Source organism: Lampris incognitus, chromosome 13 (assembly GCF_029633865.1).
Source record: "Lampris incognitus isolate fLamInc1 chromosome 13, fLamInc1.hap2, whole genome shotgun sequence".
Taxonomy (NCBI): domain Eukaryota; kingdom Metazoa; phylum Chordata; class Actinopteri; order Lampriformes; family Lampridae; genus Lampris; species Lampris incognitus.
This window is the reverse complement of record NC_079223.1, coordinates 4,633,521-4,656,149: the sequence shown is the minus strand read 5'-3', so window position 1 is coordinate 4,656,149 and position 22,629 is coordinate 4,633,521. Positions and strand designations below refer to the sequence as shown.

General features: G+C 46.9%; 1 protein-coding gene across 1 annotated transcript in view; it reads left to right on the top strand.

Moving 5' to 3' along the window:
* khdrbs2 (KH domain containing, RNA binding, signal transduction associated 2) overlaps nt 1-22,629 on the top strand; it is a 120,548-nt gene that overhangs the window by 29,522 nt on the left and 68,397 nt on the right. Inside the window, exon 2 of the mRNA XM_056292355.1 lies at nt 4,841-4,968. Within this exon, the coding sequence (XP_056148330.1) occupies nt 4,841-4,968 (128 nt within the window). The remainder of the gene's footprint in view (nt 1-4,840; nt 4,969-22,629) is intronic.

The following is a 22,629-nucleotide window of genomic DNA, read 5'->3' as shown; positions in this document are numbered from 1 at the left end:
GCCCATCACTCTGCTATGGGAGCCGCTGCAGGGTGCCGTGCAGCGGGGGTCTAACAGACGCCGTGTCTGAGCTCTGTTATGGAGCAACCCCTTGGAAGGCCAAAGGCCCGGTGGAAATGTTAGTTTACTGAGGCATTACGTCGTGCCTTGCTGATTTGCTACCAGGGTTTCAGCACCTACGAGCCAAACGCCTGCAGGAGCAACATTAAGACACACACACACACACACAGATTTACTGGTAGAATTAATATTTAAGGCAAAACACCTCTCACTTTATGTGATCATAACATGTCGGACACTTGGACACAATGTGGCCGAGGCTTCAGCGATGATATCCAGTGGTACTCACTGGTTTCCTTAGGAGAGCCGCTTATGAGTAAGACCATCCGTCAAAGAGCCACAGAGACTGCAGATATAACTCGGGTGTTTTTTATCATCACTCTCAAGATATTTACCTTCTTTGTGTATGTTTAAAAAATATATAGTACCATGCTTTCCATCCCTACATCTCTTTTTATTCTCCATTAATAATTCCTGTGCATTATTAGAATATATAATACTTGTTTGTGAGTGTGTAAGGCTGGGAGTGGAACCCATCTTATGTGTGCATGTACGTATGCGATCATACAGAAGCATTATGAAAAATGTGTTTCGCAAATACAAAGCTGCACACACAGGCTATACGTCTACCCATGATCCCACGCTGTTACCTAGCCTACGTCTTCAGTATGCTGCCACCTGCTGGATAATTCATTTCAATGTGCTAAAACAGGACACAAACAGAACCTATAGAAGTAGGTTATAGCTGTGTTCTTATGGGCATCAGTGGATCTGTATGAGGCGCGAAACAAAGTCACGTAAAGACGAACACTGGTATAGATGAAATCACTTATTTACCCCCCCCCCTCCTTTTTCTCCCCCAGTTGTATCTGGCCAATTACCCCACTCTTCTGAGCCGTCCCGGTCTCTGCTCCACCCCCTCTGCTGATCTGGGGGGGGGGGGGGGGGGCTGCAGACTACCACATGCCTCCTCCCATACATGTGGAGTCGCCAGCCACTTCTTTTCACCTGACAGTGAGGAGTTTCACCAGGGGGACGTAGCGCGTGGGAGGACCACGCTGTTCCCCCCAGTTCCCCCTACCCCCCAAACAGGCACCCCGACCAACCAGAGGAGGCGCTAGTGCAGGGACCAGGACACATACCCACATCCGGCTTCTCACCCACAGACACGGATAATTGTGTCTGTATATATCTACTCATATATTTTCACAATGTGTGTGTGTGTGTGTGGTGTTAATGTGTGTGTGTGTGTTAGTTAGTGTAGACAGCGGGACCGAAAACTAAAGCACTTACGATCCTAATTGTTTTTGGAGGTGGTAGGTATTGTCTCAGAGAGTAAGGGAAAAATCCCAGAAAAGTAAAATTATGCATAATTATGCATAAATATGCAAAATATGCATTTTTATAAGAATGGCTAAAAACCACGTTTCTCGGCATTTCAGATGATTCTGAGCATCTTTGATTTTTTCACCTATATAAAAAAAAATTTCTGGGACTGCAAAATAAGTGCATTTTTGCAAAAGTGCACTTATGATCCTAATTTTTTTGGAGGTGGTAGGTATTGTTCCAGAGAGGAACATAAAAATAGCAGAAAATTAAAATATAATAATGCATAATTATGCATAATTATGCAAAATATGCATTTTCTAAAAATGGCTAAAAACCACTTTTCTCGGCATTTCAGATGATTCTGAGCATTTGGGGGGGAGTTGGAGTGGGGGGGGGGGGTTAGGGGCAGGGGGAAGGCGGTTAGCTGGCAGGATGAAGAGGAGGGAGATTTAGACGGGTGGATAACCAAACCGCTACATTGTAGCGGGGGGGGGGGGTTCTTCTAGTATATATATATATAAATAATATTCGAATATAACACCTAAAAAAAACATGCTCACAGTCATTGGAAAGGCAAGCAGGCCTTATTAGATTGTCTGGGGGGTCTATGCGATTTATATGCAGGAAAGATAATAACCTCCTACACCCATCTTAGATGAAGGAGAGCGCTGTACCATTAGGTGTCTTTTACAGCAACAGAAGCATTCTGAAGTATATTCTACAGGACACCATCAGCCGGTACACAGGCCAGGGGTTGGACTGATGTATTCCCAATGACATTTTGACCATGTACCTCCTGGTACTTCCTAATTTACATGAGCTTTCAGTCTCACAGACAGCTTAACACAAAAAAGGAAGCAGAAGTGATGAGCTATAATATCATGAACTAATATTACTTTCTGCAAAAATGTGACTATGACAGTATATATCAAGCCTGTCACAGTCCTCTGCATCCGGTACCGGCGTGCCAGGGTTGGTAGGCAGGCGAGCAGCTCCTCCACGACATGCATTGTTAGTGGCTGAGTGTTTCAACCCGTCCTTATCTCTTAACTCCCTTTTTGCCATAAATTCAGGAAGTCTATGAGCGCTCGTCTTCTCCCCTGTCATAACAGAGCCTGGCCGTAGCGGATCACGGCGCCTCATTAGAGGAACGAGCCGCAGTTGCCCTGCCTTAAGCTAACGCCTCGGCTTCTTGTGATGTCGTCGCCACCAGTTCTGGTGTCGGTGGCGGTGCCACTTAAGGGTTGTGCTGCTAAAGACCGCGGGTGGCCCTCTAAAGGGATAGCCGGCCATACTGGCACCGGTGCCGTTTCTAACAGCAGGACGCTGGCCCCGTGTGCCCGGCGGCTTCAGCATCCAAAACAACCACCTCTAAGACTTGGCCTTCCCGTAATCCATGCCGCTGCCTGCTGGAGGACATTCCAACTCCCGGAAAATCAAGACAAGCTGACTGAAAGAGACGCACTGACTGGTTCGAGGGGAGCTCAAAAATCGAGGTTTAAATTAGGTCGAGTATAAAGTAGTTAAAACGCTTGTAAGAACACCGTGATTCATTCTTAATGGCGCTGGAGATTTATAGAGTAAACCGAAGTGTATTTATAATAAAGCCTAGATATGAATTATATAGTAGTTGGTTCTTATTTTTTTGTGTGGCTCCCCCCCCCCCCCATTTTTCTCCCTAATTGTACCCGGCCAATTATCCCACTCTTTTGAGCCGTCCTGGTCTCTGCTCCCCCCCCCCCCCTCTGCTGATCCGGGGAGGGCTGCAGACTACCACATGCCTCCTCCCATACATGTGGAGTCGCCAGCCGCTTCTTTTCACCTGACAGTGAGGAGTTTCACCAGGGGGATGTAGCAAATGGGAGGATCACGCTATTCCCCCCAGTTCCCCCTCCCCTCTGTGCAGGCACCCCGACTGACCAGAGGAGGCGCTAGTGCAGCGACCAGGACACATACCCACATCCGGCTTCCCACCCGCAGACACGGCCTATTGTGTCTGTAGGGACATCTAACCAAGCCGGAGGCAACACGGGGATTCGAACCAGCGATCCCCGTGTTGGTAGGCGACAGAATAGACCGCTACGCCACCCGGACTCAGACCATAAACATGTTCCACAAATGAAGTATCATGTCTTCAAACAACAGAGGCCAAAGCAAACTGAGACCATTTACAGAGCCTATGCAAAAAGTCACCACCTGCGACACCGACGTGTTCTTTGCTGAATGTACATGATACCATATGTACATATGTACATACATCATATGTACATACGGTATCATATGTACATACGTACATACATCATATGTACATATGATACCATATGTACATACGTATGTACATTTGGTAGTTGTGTCATTAGCATCAACAACATGGGCTTTTTCAACAGCACAAACAGAGAACCCAACAGAATAGTCACTTAATCAGAAGTGCCTAAGTGCCTTTCCACTATACAATGATACTGGGTGGGCAGCCCAGCCAGCCAGCCAGCCAGCCAGCCGGGCAGCCCAGCCAGCCAGCCAGCCAGCCAGCCAGCCGGGCAGCCCAGCCCCCCCCCCATGCAACCAGGTCAAGTCAAGGGGACCCATTGCTGGATGTTGGGGATCTAATCCCCCCTAGACCCCTGTAATTTGAACCTTGATCACGCAATCCAATTAAGGGCTGATTGCACAGGGCTGTTCCTTATTCTAGCCTATCACCCATGTGGACTACGGGAGGAAACCTGAGTACCGGAAGAAAACCCACACACAACTTCACTCGGGAGGATATGGCAACCCGCGTCCCTTCGAATGGTGCAGCGTCATGAACAGACAGAAAAAGAATGACATAACATTACATATAAACAAGAGGAAGTATTAAAACCGGATCAGCCGAGTAATACTGCAGTACTGTTTGAGCCATCTGTGAAACAGTCACTGCTGCCAACGTGTGCTGTGTACCTTTTGCAGATGCAAGGGAAAACAAGGAATTAAGGGGATGTAAATACCAGTTTCATTAATGCAAGCTAGGTTTTGAGATGTCATGGACTGGCAGCCATGTTTTGTCCAGGCTCTTCTGGGGATTGGGTTACTAGGACTCAAAGGAAGACACCATTCAGACAAGCACATTGTTTTGTTCTGCAAGCATTCTGCAGATCCACAAACCTTTACTCTGCCAAAAGGTGGGGACGGCCCAGGTCACAGCGTCGCTTCTGGGCTCCTCGGTGTCGTAGGCTCTTCCCCTCCGCTCAGTTCTCACAGGTATTCTAAAATTCATTAAAGAGGAAATGTCACCGTTCCAGGCTGCGAGTGCAGCGAGTCTGCGTGTCGTAAGGCCAAGAGACCTCACTAAGCCTGGCAACCCGATGTTGATCTCACATTTGCCGAGTTGTTGTTTTTCTTCATGTCAACTTAAGTTTCTGTTCATCATCTCCTTATCGCTGTTTCTTATTCCTTTCATTCTTCTTCCTTGCAGAAATCGAAAAGTACGAGGGTGACGAATTGAGGAAAGATGGTGACATAAAGAAATACCTGGACATCATCAGTAACAAGAATATAAAGCTCTCTGAACGAGTTCTCATCCCGGTCCAGCAGTACCCAAAGGTAAGGCCCGCGCCGCTCCGTGTTACCTGCCTTCATCGACGGTACCACACACGTTTAGCGAGCTTTGTTGGTGGTCTTGCAAAGGCACTGACAGAAAGATGAAACGTACTGAAACGACCGTGGACATGTGGACTCGCTACCCTTGGCTAACGGGTCGGAACCTTTAGTCAACTGGTTAGCGCAGTCGCCCGTGGTGCGGGCGACCCGGGTTTGCCCGGGTTTGCCCCCTGAATTTGCTACTGTGGTGTCAGAAGTGGGATGGTGAAGGGGTGTCCGGGTGGCATGGCGGTCTAGTCCGCTGCCTGCCGACACGGAGATCACCGGCTCCAATCCCCGTGTGACCTCCGGCTGAGTCAGCCGTCCGTACAGACATAATGGGCCGTGTCTGCTGGCGGGAGGCCAGATGTGGGTATGTGTCCTGGTCGCTGCAGTAGTGCAGTAGCGCCTCCTCTGGTCAGTCAGGGCACCTGTTCCCCCTGGTGAAACTCCTGACTGTCAGGTGAAAAGAAGCGGCTGGCGACTCCATAAGTATGGGAGGAGGCATGTGGTAGTCTGCAGCCCTCCCCGGGTCAGCAGAGGGGGTGGAGCAGAGACCGGGGCATCTCAGAAAATAAGTAAAATTAGGGAGAAAAGGAGGAGGGGGGGGCAGAAAGAAAAGCAGACATTAAACCATATTTGTAAAGTAAAGCAGAAGTAGGTTTTAAAAACGCTACGCACACGCGTGTCTCACTGCTCCTCTAACATCCACAGACCGGACGTCACTTCTTCTCTCAGGAATATGTTCTTCCTTGGTTTGGAAAGGCAAAGAAAACTCTTTGTAATATTTACTGCAGATTTTTGTCATTGCTATTAACGCCCTTAACCAAAGATTTGCTTCCATTTGGTTTTACACAATCCTGTTAGCAAAGTCTGGTTTACAAGAGTTTGAGATGAAGGGACGTTTATGAAAAACGAGTTATGAGATATGAAGTGAGATGTGGCTTGATCAACCAAGGATTTCGGGTTTTCGACTTCAAATTACAGATGTTGTACCGGACCGTTGTGGTGAAGAGGGAGCTGAGCCGGACGGCAAAGCTCTCAATGTACCAGTCAGTCTTGGTTCCAACCCTCCCCCATGCTCATGAGCTCTGGGTAGTGACCGAAAGGGTGAGATCGCAGATACAAGGAGCTGAAATGAGTTTCCTCCGTAGGGTGTCTGGGCTCAGCCTTAGAGATAGGAGGAGGAGCTCGGACATCCGGAGGGAGCTCGGAGTAGAGCCGCTGCTCCTTCACGTCGAAAGGAGCCAGTTGAGGTGGTTCAGGCATCTGATCAGGATGCCTCCTGGGCACCTTCCTTTGGAGGTTTACCAGGCACGTCCAACTGGGAGGAGACCCCGGGGTAGACCCAGAACTCGCTGGAGGGACTACATGTCCAATCTGGCCTGGGAACACCTTGGGATCCCCCAGGAGGAGCTGGAGGGTGTTGCTGGGGAGAGGGGCGTCTGGAGTGCCCTACTTAGCTTGCTGCCACCGCGACCCCTGACCCCGGAGAAGCAGCTGAAGACGAGACGAGACGACTCCTAATTACAGCCAGCTGCTAGCTCAGCAGTGGTCTTCACATTACTGAGAAGCTGCTACAGGCGTGCACGGAGGATCTGTGTAGCGATAACTAATGACTGCAGTATTATGCCAAGTATTGGGTCCTTTGCGTTGTGTAAGTTGGTTGTGTAGTATTGTCAGTCCTACCCGCAGACAGTCATACCATGCTACGTGTGTCTGCAGCAAGACTGGCTGCTTCTCAGGCACATCTTGAATCACGTGACCATCATCCAGAACTGTGTTGGGGAGCCTTAACCTTTATTAGCAACAGGATGGATCCAAGACGTGGGGGCGGAGTGGGGGGGAAACAAGCCATATGGGAAATTACAAGATATGAAAGAGCATCCTTCCGCCCAACATTAAGACCCACGAAATTAAAACCACTGAGCGACTTCAGATCTGGATCGAGATGAAACTGTTGAAAGTATATCTTTGAGGAAAACACACGCATTTAAAAAAAAAAACTAGTCTCGCACTACGTCTTCAGAGGGCGTATTGTAAAACGCCACCGGGGAATTAGAGGATATTAAGATATCTTGTACTCTATTCATTAGTTAAAAATAAATACATTTTGTGGTTAGCACACAGAGTATCTGAGGTACGTGGACATCTCACCACCTGACAACATGAATGAAGAAGCAATTAAGCCCATAGGTGCAGTTATTTATGCCCACTTAACTGCTTTCACTTCATCAGCCTAGAGGAGAAATTAAAATACAGTGTGTGGGTGTTAAAAGACAGCCAGTAATGTCTGCAGCGTTTTGTTTTGTCCCCCCCCTCCTTTTTTTCTCCCCAACTGTACCCGGCCAATTACCCCACTCTTCTGAGCCGTCCCGGTCTCTGCCCCACCTCCTCTGCTGACCCGGGGAGGGCTGCAGACTACCACATGCCTCCTCCCATACATGTGGAGTCACCAGCCGCTTCTTTTCACCTGACAGTGAGGAGTTTCACCAGGGGGACGTAGTGCGTGGGAGGATCACGGTATTTCACCTAACTCATATGAAGGTATTTCACCTAACTCATACGAAGATATTTCACATAATTCATATGAAGGTATTTCACCTAACTCATATGAAGGTGTTTCACCTAACTCATATGAAAGTATTTCACCTAACTCATATGTAGGTATTTCACCTAACTCATATGTAGGTATTTAACCTAACTCATATGTAGGTATTTCACCTAACTCATATGAAGGTGTTTCACCTAACTCATATGAAGGTGTTTCACCTGACTCATATGAAAGTATTTCACCTAACTCATATGTAGGTATTTCACCTAACTCATATGTAGGTATTTCACCTAACTCATATGAAGGTATTTCACCTAACTCATACGAAGGTGTTTCACCTAATTCACACGAAGGTGTTTCACCTAACTCATATGAAGGTATTTCACCTAACTCATATGAAGGTATTTCACCCAACTCATATGTAGGTATTTCACCTAACTCATATGAAGGTGTTTCACCTAACTCACATGAAGGTATTTCACCTAACTCATACGAAGGTATTTAACCTAACTCATACGAAGGTGTTTCACCTAACTCACATGAAGGTATTTCACCTAACTCATACGAAGGTATTTAACCTAACTCATATGAAGGTGTTTCACCTAACTGATATCAAGGTGTTTCACCTAACTCATATGAAGGTATTTCACCTAACTCATACGAAGGTATTTCACCTAACTCATATGAAGGTGTTTCACCTAACTCATATGAAGGTATTTCACCTAACTCATATGAAGGTGTTTCACCTAACTCATATGAAGGTATTTCACCTAACTCATACGAAGGTGTTTCGCCTAACTCATACGAAGGTATTTCACCTAACTCATACGAAGGTATTTCGCCTAACTCATACGAAGGTATTTCGCCTAACTCATACGAAGGTATTTCGCCTAACTCATATGAAGGTGTTTCGCCTAACTCACACGAAGGTATTTCACCTAACTCATACGAAGGTATTTCACCTAACTCATATGAAGGTATTTCACCTAACTCATACGAAGGTATTTCACCTAACTCACACGAAGGTATTTCACCTAACTCATATGGAGGTATTTCACCTAACTCATACGAAGGTATTTCACCTAACTCATACGAAGGTATTTCACCTAACTGATATGAAGGTATTTCACATAACTCATACGAAGGTATTTCACCTAACTCATACGAAGGTATTTCACCTAACTCATACGAAGGTATTTCACCTAACTCATATGAAGGTATTTCACCTAACTCATATGAAGGTATTTCACATAACTCATATGAAGGTGTTTCACCTAACTCATACGAAGGTATTTCACCTAACTCATATGAAGGTGTTTCACCTAACTCATATGAAGGTATTTCACCTAACTCATATGAAGGTGTTTCACCTAACTCATACGAAGGTGTTTCACCTAACTCATACGAAGGTATTTCACCTAACTCATACGGAGGTATTTCACCTAACTCATACGAAGGTATTTCACCTAACTCATACGAAGGTATTTCACCTAACTGATATGAAGGTATTTCACATAACTCATACAAAGGTATTTCACCTAACTCATACGAAGGTATTTCACCTAACTCATACGAAGGTATTTCACCTAACTCATATGAAGGTATTTCACCTAACTCATATGAAGGTATTTCACATAACTCATATGAAGGTGTTTCACCTAACTCATATGAAGGTATTTCACCTAACTCATATGAAGGTATTTCACATAACTCATATGAAGGTGTTTCACCTAACTCATATGAAGGTATTTCACCTAACTCATACGAAGGTGTTTCACCTAACTCATACGAAGGTGTTTCACCTAACTCATACGAAGGTGTTTCACCTAACTCATACGAAGGTGTTTCACCTAACTCATACGAAGGTATTTCACCTAACTCATACGAAGGTGTTTCACCTAACTCATACGAAGGTGTTTCACCTAACTCATACGAAGGTATTTCACCTAACTCAAATGAAGGTATTTCACCTAACTCATATGAAGGTATTTCACCTAACTCATATGAAGGTATTTCACCTAACTCATATGAAGGTGTTTCACCTAACTCATACGAAGGTATTTCACCTAACTCATACGAAGGTATTTCACCTAACTCATATGAAGGTGTTTCACCTAACTCATATGAAGGTGTTTCACCTAACTCATATGTAGGTATGTCACCTAACTCATATGTAGGTATTTCACCTAACTCATATGAAGGTATTTCACCTAACTCATATGAAGGTATTTCACCTAACTCATATGAAGGTGTTTCACCTAACTCATATGAAATTATTTCACCTAACTCATACGAAGGTATTTCACCTAACTCACACGAAGGTGTTTCACCTAACTCATATGGAGGTATTTCACCTAACTCATACGAAGGTATTTCACCTAACTCATACGAAGGTATTTCACATAACTCATACGAAGGTATTTCACCTAACTCATACGAAGGTATTTCACCTAACTCATACGAAGGTATTTCACCTAACTCATATGAAGGTATTTCACCTAACTCATATGAAGGTATTTCACATAACTCATATGAAGGTGTTTCACCTAACTCATATGAAGGTATTTCACCTAACTCATACGAAGGTGTTTCACCTAACTCATACGAAGGTATTTCACCTAACTCATACGAAGGTATTTCACCTAACTCATATGAAGGTATTTCACCTAACTCATATGAAGGTGTTTCACCTAACTCATACGAAGGTATTTCACCTAACTCATACGAAGGTATTTCACCTAACTCATATGAAGGTGTTTCACCTAACTCATATGAAGGTGTTTCACCTAACTCATATGTAGGTATGTCACCTAACTCATATGTAGGTATTTCACCTAACTCATATGAAGGTATTTCACCTAACTCATATGAAATTATTTCACCTAACTCATATGAAGGTATTTCACCTAACTCATACGAAGGTATTTCACCTAACTCATACGAAGGTATTTCACCTAACTCATACGAAGGTATTTCACCTAACTCATATGAAGGTATTTCACCTAACTCATATGAAGGTATTTCACCTAACTCATACGAAGGTATTTCAAAATCTCAGATAACATAAATGTACTCGGTAAATTGGATTATATTGATGTTTGGGCCGATCAAACTTCCAAACGAGTTTCCATGACAGGCAACTCCTCCTCTTCAGTTTTCCAGCTTTAGGATCTTGTCTGTGTGCTCCTGCTCTCTCCTGGCAACTGGTCTGCCTAGCAGGTTAAGAATTAACAAGAAAACTTCAATGAGGAAATAATTTCAAATAGTGACGGGGGTATCTCCAAGGCTGCACGGCTGATTCGACCACAACTGGGTGGAAAAAAGCACCACAAATAACCCAAAACCTTGTTGCTCTGTCCTCTCTGCAATGATGCTCATGGACTTTAGGACCACGAGCCAGGCGTAATGTCACCATCAGCCGGACCCCCCCCCCCCCCACACACACACACACACACAAACACCTCTACCAAGAGCAAAGTATAAGAGAAACCCAAGACAATATTCTTTCACGGCTTCCTGTGAGTAAATGTTTGGGGGTGCACTGCGTTTTCCTTACAGCAGTTACACAAGTGAAATGTGGCGTCTTGTTTTTCAGCTGATTTGTTTGTGTTGCACCGACTAACGTTTGTTCTAATATTCATATGGAGCCCTGGAGGACCAGCAGCTACTGTGGCACAAGGCAGAACGTGTCCAAATAAATACCAAACAATAGCGGCACCGGCCTCCCTGCAGCGGATCCTAGTCTTAAGCCAGGCGAAATGGACGTCATCAGAAATAAGGGCTGAAGGCCTCCCGACCCTCTAGCGTGTAGAAAACGGCGGTAGCAAATACGGGCAATAACACGTCGATGTGAAATGCAGCGGTTTGTTCTCTTTCACTGTTTGACTCGTTATTTCAGTCTTGTTGCTCGCAGTGGGGAGCAGCAGATAAAGGGAGAGTCCTGCCCAGGAGCCCTCGCCAGCCCATCGAACCCCGAGGACTCTCAGATCAATTCTGAAGTAATTAAGCTGTTTGGAAACCGCTCACTGTATTAAAGCGCCCTCAATCCACCAAATACATAAATAATACAAGCAAATAACACCTGTTTCTCTGGAACAGTAGTCTCACACCGACTAATCCAGAGCCACACATGCTTTCTCATTCTCATTCAAGTCCATCTATCTAGCCACCGATCTAGCTCTCCAGCTGTCTAGTCATCTCTCCATCTCTCTCTCTCTCCATCTGTCTATCCATCTCTCTATCTCCACATCTATCTCTCTCCAGCTCTCCATCTCCGTCTATCCATCTCTCTATCTCCACATCTATCTCTCTCCAGCTCTCCATCTATCTATCTATCTATCTATCTATCTATCTATCTATCTCTCCAGCTCTGTCTATCCATCTCTCCGCCTATCCATCTCTCTATCTCCACATCTATCTATCTCCAGCTCTCCAGCTATCTATCTATCCACCGATCTAGCTCTCCAGCTGTCTGGTCATCTCTCCATCTCTCTCTCTCTCTCTCTCCATCTGTCTATCCATCTCTCCGTCTATCCATCTCTCTATCTCCACATCTATCTCTCTCCAGCTCTCCAGCTCTCCAGCTATCTATCTATCTCTCCAGCTCTGTCTATCCATCTCTCTATCTCCACATCTATCTATCTCCAGCTCTCCAGCTATCTATCTATCTATCTACCTCTCCAGCTCTGTCTATCCATCTATCTCTCCATCTATCCATCTCTCTATCTATCTCCAATCTATCTCTCTCCAGCTCTCCATCTATCTATCTAGCTATCTATCTCTCCATCTATCCATCTCTCATCTATCTCTCCAGCTCGCCATCTGTCATCTATCTCTCCATCTATCCATCTCTCCATCTATTTCTCCATCTCCCATCTCTCTGTCTATCTATCTCTCTGTCTATCCATCTATCCATCTGTCTATCTCCCATCTATCCATCTATCCATCTATCTAATTTACATGTTGAAATATGAACCCCATGTAGTCCCAAAAAATGGGGTCAACCCTGCCATCTGTCACTCACCACTAAATTCAGCAGTAGGTGCTGCAGGTCTAGTTCATCACGGTCTCAAGAGGACTTCACATTAACAACATGATTAATGGGTGGGTACGACTGAACGGCCCCCTCTAGCCAGAGGTCCTCAACTCAGACGAAACTCTTTCCAGGAAAACAACAATGGTAGAAACTTTAAGAAGAGCGTCAGAGGAGGGAGCCCTCATCCAGAATGGACAGATGTTCAAGGGCAAGGGGGGCATGTACCAGATCGAAAAATAAAACATCTAGTTACGAGACTCGGTGATTACACTATGTGATAGTGAAATAATGCAAAAAAGAAAGAATATGGAAAAAGATGAGTTTAAACATATTTTAAAGTGATAGTGAACCAATGCAAAATAACAAGCATCTGGAAAGATAAGATTAAGCATGGCACTGCCACCTCTACAGACTGACACCAGCCTCTGCAAAATCCGTCTCCGGCTGATACAGTCTCCTCGGGCTCCAAGCCCACATCCGTCAAGGCGAAGCCCCCCTTTTGACTCGAGCCAGGCTGTGAAATGAACTGGCACTAATATTTCTCTCCAATAATGTCAAGGAACCGTTTCCATTGAAACACTCATTTCACCCTGGGAGACCTCGGTAGGCTGTAATGTGTGCTCACAGTTTGTGAAACATTCTTAATGTCTTTTTTAAATTACAACAGTTAATGAGAAGAGCTCTGTCTGCATTACCCGTGATCACATCCCTTTTTATTCAACTCTTAAACAGAAAGTTGCCACTCGTTTTTAGTTCATCTCCACCTACTCACATGTATAAATGGATATAAAGGGTGTAGACGTAGTGATGGAGGTGTCCATGTATAAAGGATATAAAGGGGTGTAGATGTAGAGGGCAGTGATGGAGGTGTTCATGTATAAATGATATAAAGGGGTGTAGATGTAGAGGGCAGTGATGGAGGTGTCCATGTATAAAGGGGTGTAGATGTAGAGGACAGTGATGGAGGTGTCCATGTATAAAGGATATAAAGGGGTGTAGATGTAGAGGCCAGTGATGGAGGTGTCCGTGTATAAATGATATAAAGGGGTGTAGATGTAGAGGGCAGTGATGGAGGTGTCCATGTATAAAGGGGTGTAGATGTAGAGGACAGTGATGGAGGTGTCCATGTATAAAGGATATAAAGGGGTGTAGATGTAGAGGCCAGTGATGGAGGTGTCCATGTATAAAGGATATAAAGGGGTGTAGATGTAGAGGCCAGTGATGGAGGTGTTCATGTATAAATGATATAAAGGGGTGTAGATGTAGAGGGCAGTGATGGAGGTGTTCATGTATAAATGATATGAAGGGGTGTAGATGTAGAGGACAGTGATGGAGGTGTCCATGTATAAAGGGGTGTAGATGTAGAGGACAGTGATGGAGGTGTCCATGTATAAAGGATATAAAGGGGTGTAGATGTAGAGGGCAGTGATGGAGGTGTCCATGTATAAAGGATATAAAGGGGTGTAGATGTAGAGGCCAGTGATGGAGGTGTCCATGTATAAAGGATATAAAGGGTGTGGTGAAACTCCTCCCTGTCAGGTGAAAAGAAGCGGCTGGTGACTCCACATGTATTGGAGGAGGCATGTGGTAGTCTGCAGCCCTCCCCGGATCGACAGGGGGGTGGAGCAGCGACTGGGATGGCTCAGAAGAGTGGGGCGATTGGCCAGATATAATCGGGGAGAAAAGGGGGGGAACCCCCCCCCCCCAAAAAAACACATGTTGGACGCCATCTTGAAACGTGCCATCCTACGCCCCTTTTCCACTACATGGTACTGGCTGGACTCGACTCGACTCTGTGTCGTTCTCCGTTACCGTAACAGTACCCAATTCTGGTACCCACTCCAGTTTTTTTGGAACCTCGACAAAGGTGGTGCCAGAAAAGTGGCAAGTTACTAAAATGCCGGTACTTCCCAGTAATGGAAAAGGAAAAAAGGGCGAGTCGAGTGGAGTTTAGCCGGTACCGTGTCGTGGAAAAGGGGCGTAGGGACGTTTCATGGTGTGATGGCTGGCTAAGTACCCAAACCACACTGCCACAACAGCTGTAGTATCCTGTGGAGCGCTACTCCACCTTTTAGCTGCTTGGTAGTACTGTAATACTTTCATTGTGATAAGAAGGTGTCTAGAAAGTGGGGATGATAGCTATTTCTCACACTGTCACACCCGCTGTGAAACCCGTACGTGGGCGGCTGATGATCTCCCACCACCAAAGGGGGGGAAATGACTAAAGGTGTTGGGGATTTCACGGGCTCTGCAGATTATTAAAGGTGTTTTAAAGCCTTCGTAGCACTTTCACATCATCACTTCTGCACTGAACAGACGAGAGGAAATAGGCTGGTGTGTTGCAACGGCAGTTCTTTTGTTCAGGAACTCGGTTGAAGTGTTCTAGCGTGCACTGGCAATGAAGGAGTCAGAGGTTTGACTGCTTATGATGGCATTCATGCTGACATCAGCCTACTGTTAGGTACCTACCCATCCATCCATCCATCCATCCATCCATTATCCCACCCGCTCACCCTGCCCTCAGGGATGCTGCACCCTATCCCAGCAGTCACTGGGCGGCAGGCGGGGGGACACCCTGGACAGGCTGCCGGACCATCACAGGGAAAAAAAATCAAAAAACAAAAACAATGGATAGAAACAATTTGTAAAAGCACTTCATTTTTTTCCTGATTTTGGTGAAAGTTTTGTGATTTTCTTCTTCTTCTTCTTTTTGTTTCATGTCATCATTCATTCATTACTTTGGGGTGAAACTGGGGAGGTGACACCCGTCTGAATAATATCCGCTGCTCCCGTTTGAACTCCCAACACTCAGCTCTTGTAAGAGGGACAGCGGGTCGCTGTTCTTTTTAACCTGTTCAGCCCGAACGGCTCACGCTATTCCCCCCAGTTTCCCCTCCCCCCCGAACAGGCACCCCGACCAACCAGAGGAGGCGCTAGTGCAGCGACCAGGACACATACCCACATCCGGCTTCCCACCCGCAGACACGGCCAACTGTGTCTGTAGGGGCGCCTGACCAAGCTGGAGGTAACATGGGGACTCGAACCGGTGATCCCCGTGTTGGTAGGCAACGGAACATACCGCCACGCCACCCGGATGCCTACACAGACACACACACACACACACACACACACACACACACACCTTTGTGCAATTTAGAGACTTCAATTCACCTAACATTCATGTGTTTGGACTGTGACCTATCAGCAAACTGCACAGATGGGCTGTAATCAGACTCAGCACCCTGTGAATCATGTTATTACTACTACTACCTTCATCATCATCATCATCATCATCATATTATTATTATTAGTATTATTGCTTTACATAAAGGATAATCCATGCAGATGTGGGATATAAATACAGGAAAATAGAAGAAAAGTTGAGGCACACAGTGATTTAGCGCTTTGTGAGGATGGAGGCAGGAAACCCCACAGACAAAGATCGGCAGCAAAGGCACATACGAAAACACACAACACGGTGCACCGTACCACAACGTGTGTTGTGTACAGGCCCCGTCTTTACACTATGCCCTACAAAATGGTATTACGCATACTGTAATGAAGCCGATAGTGCCAGGTTTGCAAAGTAAAGGAGGAGGAGGAGGAGGAGGAGGAGGAGGAGGAGGAGGCAGGAGGGACTGAAACAAGTTGCCAACAACAATTACTGTGACCTAGTTGCATCGTCAGCATCTGTAGTGTGGTGTCACTGTCTCGTGTGTCCTGGTAATGCCTCACTGGCACGCTCAGTTATTTGTAATGGGGTACAGGAAACAACTTTTTCGGCTCATTTAAATGTAAATTCCCCATAAAGACGACAGAGAACGACGGGTCTATAAAGCTTTACAAAGACAGAGGGTTGCACACAGACAGCGCCTTGCAGAAGTATTCGACCCCCCTGACAGTCATCACTAATGTCTCACACATCTGTTCCTGAACCATGTTATTTTTGTGAACCCATAAGCCCTGACAGCACGCTCCCAAAGCCAAAACAAGTTGTTTCGCTGACTTTTCACAATAAATCAAAAGCTAAAATATAGTTCTTGCGTAAGTATTCAACCCCTTGTGCTCTGAAAGCTCCAAAGCTCGGCTCTGTGCATCACTGTGGTCCACTGACTTCCGGTTTCTACTCCTGCAGCGGTCATACCAGTTTCCTGTGTGTTGGCGTGTGCTGTTGACAATGGCATAGTTTTGGCGATGCCTGCAAGATTCACCATGGATAAATGTCAACCACACGCACACAACTGTCCACACACTTCCACCTGCACCTACCAGCACACGGGTGACACGTTTCAAGTTGTACATATCAAGTTACAATTAGCAGGATGAGGATCCTCATCCTCCTAATTGCGGACAATTCTGTGCATGTCGTTGACATGTATGCTGTGAGGCGACCGCGCTAACCACTGCGCCACCACGCCACAGAAACTGAATGTAAAAATCTGAAAAACTGAACGTGCAGAACACATGGTTGACAATCAGCTCTCGGCTGGCATGAATATCACGCCTTGAACCACAGGCCTCGGTAATATTGCTGTAGTGTAACCCAAGGTGCTACTAGAAGAAATGCTTTGCAGGAAAAGGAAGTGACTGTCTGGTGCGTGGAGGATCTGTGCAACAAAAAAAAAAAAACTAAGCCAGTGTCTATTCTAAAATGTGGCCTTGCCAAAGAAAACGTAGCCTACTAACTAATGTGTGTCATTCGGGGGGTAGCAGGCCTGCAGTACGTCACACCGTCAACGTCTCCCACCCAAATAGAGCCCAAATATCTGCAAGATTCAGCCCAGGGATCCTAAGTCAGTCAGACAAGGGGTCATTCCCCCTCAGAAGGATCATTTGCTTTGTTTGTTTTAACACACCGTCAGCTCTCAGCAGCTGAGGGGCGTGGCCTGAGGGGCGTGACCTGGGGGCGTGGCCCAAGATCACAAGACACTATTGGAAGCTAGCTAGCTCGCTGACTCGTATGATGTTGCTTGGCAACTATTTAAAAACAGCTGATAACGGACAGCCTGATGATGACAGTTCAGCTGATTGTCAATCAAATCAGGGTGTTGGGTGATGTCATTAACACCACAGCTGACTCGTCTTCTGAAACGGTTTAATGATTATGCTGACAACTAGGAGGGGAGTTTGTCAGGGGGCTTTAGTCATATTTTCACAACAATGGCAGCTCTGATGTTGTGGGTACCTTCACATGAACAAGCCCTGTGCTGAAAACACAACGGCACTGGATTTTCACTGGACTGGATCTTTTTAAGTTCAGTTTAGCCCACAGCTTCTGAATTTGTAATGAAAATGTGTGTGTGTGTGTGTGTGTGTGTGTGTGGGTCCTGTGTGATGGCCCGGCGGCCTGTCCAGGGTGTCTCCCCGCCTGCCGCCTAATGACTGCTGGGATAGGCTCCAGCATCCCCGCCACCCTGAGAGCAGGATAAGCAGTTCAGACAATGGATGGATGGGTGGATGGATGGATGGATGGACGGGTGGATGGATGGATGGATGGGTGGATGGGTGGATGGATGGATGGATGGATGGATGGACGGGTGGATAATTCATCACAGCCTATTTACTTTCTCACATTACCGTGCACTTGAATACAACTTCACCCGACTGAAGAACCATTCACAACCTCATGGCTTCCATTCACACACCTCAGTTAATGAGCTATCATGGCTGCCAATTATCCTGTGAAGAAGGGAAAAACAGGGGCGGCGTTCCGAGTCCGTGTTTCAGACTCGGGTTAAATCTTTCTGACAGTTTTCTTTTACTTGATGAAGGACATATTAGAGCATGTGCCCCGATTCCGTTTTGGTTTGCATTTTCAAATTCACCCTTGAATCAAATATACAGCACGGTGTGCCGTGATCGGCCGGTGGTTCCCCAACTGCTGCCGGATAACGGATCCCTCACCAGGCGCCGGGTATCTGAAATCCATTGTTCGAGAGCTGCTGTGGAGCTGTCAAGCAACCGTCGCTCAAAATAGGATTTAGCCCCCCCCCCCCCCCCCCCACACACACACACACACTGCTGCTGCTGTGACAGCTCAGTGAAATGCTAGAAGTATTTTTACCACAGTGGCCATATGATGATTTGATTAGTGTCAGCCACGCCACCGACACCGCCAGCTCCGTTTTGAGGATCAAGTCGTCTCCAACTCACAAGCCAACTTGTTACCGGTCGTTTACATGCAGGTTATTTGCCGAGAGGAAACTTAACCTCTGTTTCTTTACAATGGAAGGTCCTTTTAAAAGTTGTCCGGGGAATGTTGATTTTTATTTTTAAACAACATGTAGTACCAGACAGGAAGAAATGGAAACGGATGATCCGCTGTGGCGACCCCTAACGGGAGCGGCCGAAAGTAGTAGTAGATGTAGTACCAGAGCAGGGTTAACATTCTTACAGTACTTTTCTCTGTGTGTGTTTTTCCCCCTTTTTCTCCCCAATTGTACCCAGCCAATTACCCCACTCTTCCGAGCCGTCCCGGTCTCTGCTCCACCCCCTCTGCTGACCCAGGGAGGGCTGCAGACTACCACATGCCTCCTCCCATACATGTGGAGTCACCAGCCGCTTCTTTTCACCTGACAGTGAGGAGTTTCACCAGGGGGACGTAGCACGAGGGAGGATCACGCTATTCCCCTTCCCCCCCCCCCCAACAGGCGCTCCAACCAACCAGAGGAGGTGCTAGTGCAGCGACCAGGACACATACCCACATCCGGCTTCCCACCCACAGACACAGCCAATTGTGTCTGCAGGGATGCCCGACTAAGCCGGAGGTAACACGGGGATTCGAACTGGCGAGCCCTGTGTTGGTAGGCAACAGAGTATACAGCCATGCCATCTGGACGCCCCTTAGAGTACTTTCTACACAGAAAACTTATTCCACCAGAATTTGGATTCCCATGTGCTGGTGTTTTCATCTTGTTTTTTTCAGTTTCTCCATTTGCTTCACAATGGTGCCTCTGCTCACCATTTTACAATCACCCATGTCGGAAGAACTGGGTCTTCAAGCCTTCCTTGGGTGATTTGGTTATAGAAGGATGGATGGCAGGAGGGGACATCCCTGTCACGCAAACCAACGGTGTCGTCACAGGCTTGCATGTGAATTTTTAAATTGGCAACGAGATTGCCATTTACTTATCAAAAACAAGACTGAGATAATTAGCATATTCGTTCTCATCATCGCATGAGTGGAATTTGTTTTTCAGTTTGGCTTTTTTATAAAACAGCATGACCGCTGTCTCGAGTGCCGCAGAACCACCGCTGATAATGCCCGCCAGTCAGAGTCCTGCAGTGCAACTACTTTAAGGAGTCCTCTAAATCATGCAACACGTGCTTTCGTTACCATAATCACACTTGATTTAGTTAAGAGTCCATGACGCACATCTTTCTTACCCTAAAATCATCTCACAACTACTTCCTCTCAAAAAGAACGACCTCTTCAAGGTACGCCAAAACAGCCGTTGTGCTGGTACACGACTCGCTGCACTGTGCTTCGCCCTTGTGGGCATCGCAACCTCCAGGTTATCTGTCCTCCGGCTACCGTGACCTCTCCAGGGTGCCGACGCTCGCTCCACCTATTAAAACCCCCGCTGCTGTTTCGCTCGACAACCCCGTGTCCCCCGAGAAAGGCCTGTCACGTGGAAGGTGTTCCACACAGATAAGCGCCCAACACAGCAAAGCACTGCTGAATGTGAATAAAAATTAGGCACTTGTAAGATGGTATCACATGTTTTCACTTTGCGATGCGGCCAGGCTCGTGTGATGGCTTCGTCTGACACAGGGCTGTTTGTGAGCGGCGACGCTTAAGTGCAGACTATTTCTCTAAACGCAGTATAAATCTACAGCCAGCTAAGTAAGTCTTAACTATGCGCTCTCCTATTAAGGCCGTTTCAGCAGCAGTTGTGTAATTCACCATCTGCTTGTTTTTTTCTCCCCCCCCAATTGTACTTGGCCAATCGCCACACTCTTCCGAGCCGTCCCGGTCTCTGCTCCACCCCCTCTGCTGATCCGGGGAGGGCTGCAGACTACCACATGCCTCCTCCCATACATGTGGAGTCACCAGCTGCTTCTTTTCACCTGACAACTGAGGAGTTTCCCCAGGGGGGGTGTAGTGCGTGGGAGGATCACGCTATTCCCCCCAGTCCCCCCCTAACACGCGCCCCGACCGACCACAGGGGGCGCTAGTGCAGCAACCAGGACACATACCCACATCTGGCTTTACACCTCTGACGGTAGGGACGCCCGACCAAGCCGGAGGTAACACGGGGATTCGAACCAGCGATCCCCGTGTTGGTAGGCAACGGAATAGACCGCTACGCTACCCGGACGCCCCGACCAGCTGCTTGCTGAACAATGACGTTTAGACGGTTTGAAGGTTAAAAGACCTTGTGATGGATCAGCCATCAGTCATCTGCTGATACCCCTCGCTTGTCAGAGATCAGCCAGAAAAGAGCTGAGATGGGGTCATTTCACTTTTCCGCCGCCCAGAGAGTCACGTGGCCGCTGATCTGATAGCCAACGACGGCCTATCTGGACGTGTATCGTTGACTCCCTCAGGTTTGTTTTGTGGTGGCTTGATAGCTTTGTCGCTGGCTGCTCGTACGTATCGACTCCGGCCTTTCTTCTTTCATCTGTTTTTCCTTCTGTCGGCCTCTGGAATTAAGAGGAAGTCAATATTTGATTTTTACTCCACATTCATTTGACTTGGCAGTCTGAGCCACAGTTTAGTGTTGACATATGAATGGACAATATTTCAAGAGCGCTCTCACATTCCTCTCATGTTGGAGGATGCAGCCAAGTCAGATATCTGGTGGACTGATACTACTTGGCTCGCCGAGTCGGTGACAGATTACTTCTCCTCGTGTACCTAAATCATTCCGATGGCCTGATTAAAAAGAAGGGTGTAAACATCCTCTGCCTGCTAACCACGCTGCAGATAACCGCCTAGCTTCTCTCTTCAGCCTGTGTGGATTACCCCGCTCTTCTGAGCCGTCCCGGTCTCTGCTCCACCCCCCTCTGCCGATCCGGGGAGGGCTGCAGACTACCACACGCCTCCTGCCATACATGTGGAGTCGCCAGCCGCTTCTTTTCACCTGACAGTGAGGAGTTTCACCAGGAGGGGGGGGGGGTAGCGCGTGGGAGGATCATGCTAGGAGGTGCTAGTGCAGCGACCAGGACACATACCCACATCCGGTTTCCCACCTGCAGACACGGCCAATTGTGTCTGCAGGGACGCCCGACCAAGCCGGAGGCAACACGGGGATTCGAACCGACGATCTCCATGTTTGTAGGCAACGGAACAGACCGCTACACAACCTGGACGCCCCGGAGATGACACTTTTACTTTACGGCACACTCCAGCCGAGGCGCTTGGTTGTCATTAAAGCTCCAAACTCTGCCTCCGGCCCAAATTCTCCTACTGAGAGGAAGCTGGACTCCCCGGCAGTGCTGCCGGATAACCCGGCAATAACTGCCAAAGGACATCAGCAGATTTTATCTGGCCCCATTGCACCGAATTACAGTGTGAGCACCGTGCTCATCCCCCGGGACCTGGCAAAGGAGGAGCGTTTCTTATTGGATGTGGTATTTTCTCAGGATCTGCAATATTCCAATATGCAATATTCCAGTGTTTGCAATATTGAACCTGGCACGCTCTCAGTTATTGCTTTCGTTCTTCCTTTCTCTCCATGATTTACAGAGTGAAACTCGGGTACACGTTTCTTTGCTGTGGATTTGGGGCTTTTTCATATCTTGCATAAACCCCGTGTACTTCCCACTCGGGGTTTCTGTGGAACACATCACGCAGCACGAGCCTCGTCTCATCTGAAGTTGCTTGGATTATTCAAGTATTTCCTTAAATCGCCGATATGCGTGTGGCCATCTTCAGTTTGGGAGTATTCAGCACATGTAAAGAAAACAACGGGATTATGAGAATTTTCAACTCGGCATAGTTTTGAGTTGGTGACAGTCTGGCTGATAGTCAGCGCCTAAAAAAAAAATAAGGAGAGGAAAATAGACTGAAAAGCGGACACACTAGCCTATT